At 43.0% G+C, this 8,083-nt stretch overlaps 1 protein-coding gene across 4 annotated transcripts; it reads left to right on the top strand.

Annotated features, from left to right (window-relative positions):
* Positions 1-4,030: 4,030 nt before the first annotated feature.
* On the top strand, positions 4,031-6,874 carry LOC120672188. Of its 4 annotated transcripts, XR_005674003.1 has the most exons (4): positions 4,031-4,283; positions 4,372-4,603; positions 5,763-5,833; positions 6,113-6,874. XR_005674003.1 is itself a non-coding variant. In XM_039952504.1 (3 exons), the coding sequence occupies exons 1-3, from the start codon at positions 4,050-4,052 to the stop codon at positions 6,283-6,285; spliced, it is 795 nt and encodes a 264-aa protein (XP_039808438.1). In that variant the 5' UTR covers positions 4,035-4,049; the 3' UTR covers positions 6,286-6,874. The 4 variants fall into 4 exon arrangements, 2 of the variants coding, with proteins under 2 accessions (XP_039808438.1, XP_039808429.1); XR_005674005.1 differs by having other exon boundaries at positions 4,031-4,603; positions 5,760-5,833; XM_039952504.1 differs by having other exon boundaries at positions 4,035-4,603; positions 6,116-6,874.
* Positions 6,875-8,083: the final 1,209 nt, after the last annotated feature.

Raw genomic sequence — 8,083 nt, 5'->3', positions numbered from 1 at the left:
ATTTTCCAAATATTGCATCTCATATAGAGACAACATCGTTAGCAGACGGAACATACGAACTCATCCAGGAACCAGACGAGGATATTTCTGAAGCCCAGGCCAACATTGTTGAATTAACTGAAGTCCCGAACTCTGATTGAGAAGAGCCAGAGCCTACTGACTCTATAGACACCACCGAAGGCAAGCCCCGGTGCATAATCATATTATTTTAAATTATGCAACTTATTATTACTATTTATTTGTGCAATTAAGTTTTTGGAGTTGAATGAAAATCTTAGATGCATAATTCTAGGTACCTATTGATTGAATACTAGAAACTGAGTCTGAATAGATGCTATGCTAATAGGACCGGTAAAAGTCGAGTGATTGTCTGTCACTCGCGAGCTTCATAGGAGTTGACTGTTTACATTCTTGTAATCACTATAAGGACCATGGACGGATTTGGTTACAAGCTTCATGGTTGAAATCCGTCTGTGTTGACAAACTGATAAGGCCGCAGTGTGTGGTAGCGGCGCTTAAACGTTTGAAAGTACTAGCCACATACCGTAAATATGGCACGCGGTAAGCCTAGTAATTGATCGGCCCAGCAAGTGGACATACCTTCCACTCTCTCTTAGAGATAGGAAGTTAACTTATGTTGCAACACCACGGGTGCAGAGTTGTGGTGGTTCTCTGTAGTCGGGGAGAGTGGAACTGATCCACGAACCGGAATGAAAGGCCAATGGTTGCTTGGGAGTGACTCGACAGTACTCCAAGCGTGTGAGTTAGGTTTACCCTTGTAAGGTTGGAAATTCGATTCAGAATCGTCCATTTCTCGCGGAAATTGAGACCGCTCGATCCCTTTGCCACATAGAGTAAGAAGTGAAACAATGGTGATACTAAATCCTATTGGATGCAAATAATTTCTCTACCATATTTGTATAGATAGGTGCTTATCTAGAATGGTTAATGAAACTAGAATCTAAAAGCTAAAACTTGAAATTAAGGATCTACTCTTTGTTGCTTTTCAGCAAAAGAAACCCTAGAGCCTTCACAAGCCTGGCATGTCTAGTTAAAGGGCTTCTATATACCTTTAGTCGGATCAGTCTTGCTGAGTATTAGTATACTCAGTCTTGTTGGTGACTTTGATTTCAGGAATGACTTTGGAAGACCCAAACACTAGTTTGACTTGGCCTAGTGTTTTACCTCCTGGCTGGTCTATGGAATGGGAACCGTCCCCGACCAGCAATGACTTGGTTGAATGATGTCATGCTCGGGCTTACCATGGCATCTACCCTACTACGTTTGTGTATAGTCGTGTTTTAATTTCCGCTGCAGAACTTCTAAAGTAAGCGTAGCTTACTTTTAACTCTTTTAGAAGTTTTTAAATAATAAGTTTGTAAAAGCTAGAACTTCAGTTTACTAGCTTCAAAACTCTGATGTAATTTACACCCCTTATCTATGTGATGTAAAATATTGTGGAATGTTGTATCTCTGACTCGTCTTTGTGCGGGATGTATACTTGTGTTACGATCAGATATTCAGTGGTTACATCGAGATGTTACCCGACAGACTAATGATTATGCCGGTTGAGGTGCGCTAAGATGTTTAGCACACTCGAGCTAGTATAATTCAAAGTGGTTCTACCACAACCGCTGTCGCCGTCGCCATCGCCGTCGCCACGCGCCCAGGCCGGGCTCCTGCAAGTGGCTAAGGGGAGTGCGCCCACGCCGGCGGCGTGGAGGCCACGTGCGCCCAGGTCGCGCACACGGCTAGGCTGGCGGCGCGGAGGCCACGGGAGAGTCGAGGCGCGGGCGGAGCGGCGGCCACTCCGGCAGGCGAGCATGGGGGAAAATTGAGATAGTTGGGATGTTGAAGATGAGGGTATTTTGGTCCAAAATTTTTCATAAACAAAATGAAAGGGTACGTAATGGCATATTTCGAAGAAGTGTGAAATTATAATGGCACTGGCATAGTTTCTCGAGAAGTAATGGCGTGCTTCAAATACAGTATAGTTATAATGGAACAGATCCAATTAACCCTTTTTTTATATGGCTTATTTTTCTTACATTTGAGTAGTTAATAGAAAAACATTTTTTTATAACAATTGGTAATGGAACTTCATATTTCCTAATATTATGATAAATATAAGGTTATGCCCAAATATAAGATGCATACAAGTTCAAAAATAATACGAGGTATTCAAATCTCCAAATTTGACTTGAATTATTAGAAACTAAGTGAGAGACATGTACCTTTTTGAACAATGTACCGTTCAACTTTATTAAAATGTTTTGATTGTTTATAGCAAGCTTATGGACCTAAAATATGTTTACATATCAACTTTTAGAATCTTTTGACCAAATTAAGATATTATTATAATTATTATATGCTAATTTTAAGAAATAAGTTCGAATTATCCCTAATAAACTTTTGAATATTTCAATTATCTCCAAGACTTATGCTACAATGAAACATATAAGCCTGAATATATTTTTTAAAAATTATTTTAACCTTATTAGGGGTAGACATAGTTCAACTTGAAAATACCAAAAATATTCAAATATATTTGAAACTCCTTCATTACAACTTTGATGTTGTCTAGTCCATAATGTACATTTCAAAAATATATTGACTATTTAAGATATCTTTTTTTAAGTTACTCCCTCCGTCCGATGAAGAGTGCAATTTTAGATTTTTTTCAGACAGATTAGTGGTGGCGTGAAAAGACTCTCATGCCCTCAATTGTTTGCCACATATGGTTAGTTTTGGCACACAATTCAAATCTTACCACTTAAGTAGGCAGTAATTGAGATTCAATCTCTAGAATTGCACTCTTTTGCAGAATATTTTTCAAACTCAGGATTGCACTTTTATGGGATAGAGAGAGTACTTCACATGAGTGTTTTTTTTAAATAGAAAAGGAAAATGAAAAACATTAAGCTGATACAAATATGGGCCGTTTTGCCTCAGCCTACCCGGCCCAATTATTCATGACCATCCATCTTTGATCCGACGGCTAGCATCGCACTCCCATGGTATAACATGAGCTAAAACCCTACCTCCTCTCCCACTCGTCCCGCTCCTCAAACTCCCGGCTTCTTTCCCAGCACTGAGGACCCTCTCGAATCCTCTTTCTTTCTCTCGGCAACTACGAAGGCGGCGAGAGGAACTTGTGCTCCAGCCGGCGAGACCTCTGTTCTTCCTCGTCTCCGGTGGCCTGGTTGGCCTCGGATGCGAGGGGAATGGGTGGTTCTCTACCTGTCTGTGTAGATTAGGTCCCTCTAGGTGTAGGATTTGGTGTCCCGGCGGCGCTTGCAAGGTGGAGGCGGCGCGGCTACAGTGGAATAAGGTCCTCCAGGCTCTTTTCCACCTCGTCGTCTCTTGCTCCGGTGGCGGCGGCGGGCCTGTGGGGTCGGTGGGCGGCGGATCTAAAGACCTAGATGGAGCTTCAGTTCGAGCTGGCTCTTGTACAGGAGTTTTCCGCCGGCCAGTGATGGCGGCGGTCAGTTTGGCCTCGGGTCTTCTTCACTTCCGGCAGGTGGTGGAGGTACGAGGCTTTTGGTTCCAGGATGTGGAGGACGTTGTGGGTGTTGTGGTGGACTGGAGGATGGACCGGGTTCGAACTTCCCGTAGCGACATCCGTCGGCGGCGGCGAACCTAGATCCATGGTCGTTGGAGCTCGGGGTGCGGCCCCGGCCGATGGACTACAGCGACGGCTTCATCTTGCTCTCGCGAGCGAGTGTCTTCTGCGGCTCTTCAAAACCTGTTGGCGATTGAGTTCCTTCTGACCTATGGTGATCGGAGAATGGAGTCGGCGACGGTTTCCGGCAGCGGCGGTCGGCGGCGGACTCTGGAGAACTCGTTGTGCAGGGGTTTCAGGGCCTTCAATGTAATTTTTTTGTTTCTTAGAGGCCTTTATGCAAATAGGGTGGGACAGCTGTCCTTTACATCCTTCCAGAATGGTTCTGTACTATTTTAGATCTTTGTACGGTTTCCTTAACTCTTAAGACAGGTATGTTTTATAACAAAAAATACTCCCGGCTTCCTGTGCCGCCTCCTCCGCACCCATGCACTACTCCTACGCCTTCCCGTTCCCTGGCTGCCCTCCGCACCCATGCACTACTCCTACGCCTTCCCGTTCCCTGGCTGCCCTTTGCCCCATTCCCTCCCCTCCGGCTCCCAGCCATGGCGGCAGCGAGCGCCCGACTATGGCCCATGGGAGGCTGCCAGGCGCCAGATTCGGCCGCCATGGACCCAGATTTGGCTGCAGCGGTGATGGGGGCGTGAAGAACGCGGCCGAGGTAGGTGCGGCATGGGGTGTGGCGGCTCCCGAGCAAGTCCCCCCCCCCCCCCCCCCCAAAACCCTAGCCCACCACTCTTCTCTCGCAGGCCACGGCAACGGTGCAAGCTCTCGGCTCCCTTGCGGCGGGGCGAGCTTGGATCCCCGGCTTGTGCAACATGTGGCGGCGGCCTCACTGATTGGGATGTCGCGCGGCCTGGCACACGGCGCTGCAGCCCCTCTTCGCAGCTTGGTGGCAGTGCGCCCGCTCTCCGTGAGCTGCGTGGAACTGGAGCTCGAGCTGCTCGTCACACATGCACTCCAGCCTTGCCATGCTGCATGGTATGCTTCTCGGTGTAATCTGAATCCTTGGATAGTGGTTCTTTGTAAGAGAGCCAGTGCGTTTTCATGCTCTGAATATCTACAAGTGTTTAGGTGGATCTTGCAGTTGCTATCACATTCAATTAAATTTGGCAGCTAGAATACATTCGTAATTTTGTCCCTTGTCCAGACCCCGCACAGTGCAGGAAGCCTACGGCACTGGGTACGCCTTTTTTGTTAGGAATTTTTTTTCTATGACAAGCTATTGTTTCCAACTATCTCTATCTTCATTCAGACACTGAAAGTTATATAAATGATGCAGAACATAGAAATTCTTTGGGCAATCCAATCCTTAATCATGTTCTTTAGTTAGTTCATGTCGTGCGCTTAGACACTGACAAGAAAGTCATGGATTGTTGAGAAATTCGTACGCTTTCTTTTTTTCTTGCTGCTTCTACTGGGTGTCATGGATTGTTGCTGCTCGTATGCTCCTTGTAGCTGAAATTCCATACTACTACGTTTACTAGTCTGCTAGGAGGTTTGTTCGTTTTGTTAGCCCCCTCAAAGTCTGAACCCTGTTATCTCTGAAAGTTGAATTAGTAATGTATATGTATACCTGTATCTAGCTAGATGCCTAGCGATTACATTTCATTGGACATGCTAGCTAGGTTGTTGTCATATTTGCAAAAAAAAAAACAAATTAAAGCTTGCCTACATTTCATTGGACTCGCTAGCTAGTTTGGCATAAATTAATTTTAGTACCACTAATTTAACCTTGGTTTTACCTGAACGTTATTGGAAATTATCTAAACAAGATAATTGGATATCTCATCTTCCAATATACTTGACCCTGAAGTGAATGTGTAATAATATCACCTTACAATTGGTACACGAATGAATAATGTATGATCTATTTCTTTGAACTGGCTGTCTTTTAAGACATCACTTGCCGTATACTAACTGAATCGCAGCTACCTGTACCAATATGTCACAAAATATTAGAAAATAATTGTTTAAGTGCACAAAATCACAGATTTAGCGTGAAGAACATGACTTCTTTTGACACCACTAAGAACAATTAACAATTGTTTAAGTGCACAAAATCACAGCTTTACCGTGAAGCACATGACTTCTTTTTACACATTTTAAGCTACTGATTCTATGCTGTTGCGACTAGCAGGAAGGCATGTGGCATCTTTTCTTGGTTAAGCAGGATGAACTGTGATTTTGGCTTTCAAACTTTGCTATCAGGTAAGGATGAAACATTAAGTGCATAGAGGTTTCAGTTTTGTATGGATTGAACAGAACCATTGTCCTGTATGGTCAGGTCCTAGTTGGCATACAGACTTCACATTATGCTTTTTTATATCCAACTTGCCATGAGCTTAGCACTATTGCTCTCATGTGATGTACATAACTAATATGATCATGTGAGAGCAGCTAATGCTTTATTCTAATGACTGAACAGAATTTTATTTGGTTGTTAATTTATAATGAAATTTCCTAATGCGGATGAATTTGTTTATGCAGCAGGAACCTTCATCTTGAATGGATTGTCACTTGGAAATCATCAACACAAGGAAGTGCAATATTTCCTGCCAATATTCCAAGAGTGGAGACAGTTGCAAGCAAAACACCATCCTCTAAGGCCAAGCGAAGCCTCTCTCAAACCAACGAGAAATTTATTGCTCCACATAACTTGATGAATGCTGTTGTTAAACTTATACGGACTAGAAGCCAACGGGTATGAAATGCAATTCTGATTTCTATTCAATTTTTGCAAGTTTTCTATTCAAACTTGACGAATGCTGCTGCCATTAACTTGTATTTTACTCCTGAACAAGACAAAATTATCTTGCTGCTCGAAAAATTACCTGTCAATTGGCATGTGTGTGTTTGGTCTATCGATGTGCAACTCTGATGAGATGAGGATCTATAAAGGGTTTTCTGAAAGTTTTATCCAAGGGGAAGGAGAAGAAAAAGAATCATATGAGGGCATCGGTGAAGGGGTTGGCAGGCGCAACAGGTGACAGTGATTCTATGAAGGATTTGGTTAAGTCACTAATCCATGGTACCATAAATGGAGATATCATAGGTACTGAAAAAGAAGAGCCGAATGAAAGTGCCAAGACATTCTTTAAATTATTAACAGAGGATACTTTGGAGAAGGTGCAAAAGGTAGTTTGTATTAGTTATTGCCACAATTCTATTTTGTATTAATACATCTTATTGCTACAAAAAATGACTGATACTATAGTAGTTAATAACATCAAACAATATGTTGTTGCGACATCTTTTTTTGCTGTGAACTATCTTTTGGTTGCAAAAATAATTGTTGCTCCCATATATGTTTTCGTGACAATATAATCTATTACAATAAACTAATTTTTGAAGCCATAGGATCAATTGCAATATAATATATGTGTGGCAATATAATATATCCCAACGATGTTGGTCGTGGCCATATAATGTGTTGCCACCGTGGCAGTCTGTTGCAACTCACAACTATAGCAATGCCTACTTGTGTGGAAATACATTGTGTTGCCACGACATCGGCAGTAGCAACAAAACTCTAATGCAACGCTTTGTTCCGTGGCAATTACAAGTATTGCAACATGACAACAAAAATTGTTGCAATGCACCTATTGCCTCAAAAGTAATTGCAACGGGTTGCAACGAAAGTTCAATTGTTGTCATTTTAACCTGTTGCAACAATATTAGGCCTATTGCAATGATTTCTGCACCGACATCCCTAAAATCTAGTAGTGATGATCTATGTGAAATGTGAATTTACTGTAAAGGGCAATCTGAAGGGGGTTTCTTGCTCTTGTCGTAAGTTGCAATCCGTTGGAACCCCCTGCTCACACATCTTCTTTGTATTGGGCCATCCGGGAGAACGCAAGCTACTAGACTGCTGTGTTTTGGAAAGGTGGATAATGGGGGCCAAGAGTGCTTTTCCACCAAACAAGCACAGCAGCCTATGCAAAGTAACACTGGCATTAGAGCGTTTTCATAAAGCACGGTTGGTTAAAGTATTCGCATACTATGGCTATAAGTGAATTTTGTTGCTCATGACATGTCCCAAACATCACAAGCCACCTAGCCACCGAAGGAGTTTGCTTTTTGTTCCACACAAATAAGTTTAGAAAAACAGGCAGCTTGGTCTACAGAACTATGTTATGTTATAAGTCGAGTTGTTCCAACACACCATTCAATAAGGGCCAGACAATTTTATGGACTTGGCCAATATGCGGTTCCAACTGTTTTTACCACGCACAGTTTTGACCCGTGAACACCGGACGTTCTCACCGGACAGTTCGTCACCGGACATACCTGAGTCGTTTGCCGTTGATAGCAACGGTCTCTCCGGTGTAGTCTATCATGATCCACTGTGATGGCACTATGAATTCTAGGAATGCAACAACAAGCACAGCAAGCGATGCAAAGTAAGAGTTGCATTAGATCATTTCCCTGAATCACTAGAGATGAAAGTATTTTCAT

The sequence above is a fragment of the Panicum virgatum genome, chromosome 2K (assembly GCF_016808335.1).
Source record: "Panicum virgatum strain AP13 chromosome 2K, P.virgatum_v5, whole genome shotgun sequence".
NCBI classification, from domain to species: domain Eukaryota; kingdom Viridiplantae; phylum Streptophyta; class Magnoliopsida; order Poales; family Poaceae; genus Panicum; species Panicum virgatum.
This window is presented reverse-complemented; position numbering and strand designations above follow the sequence as displayed.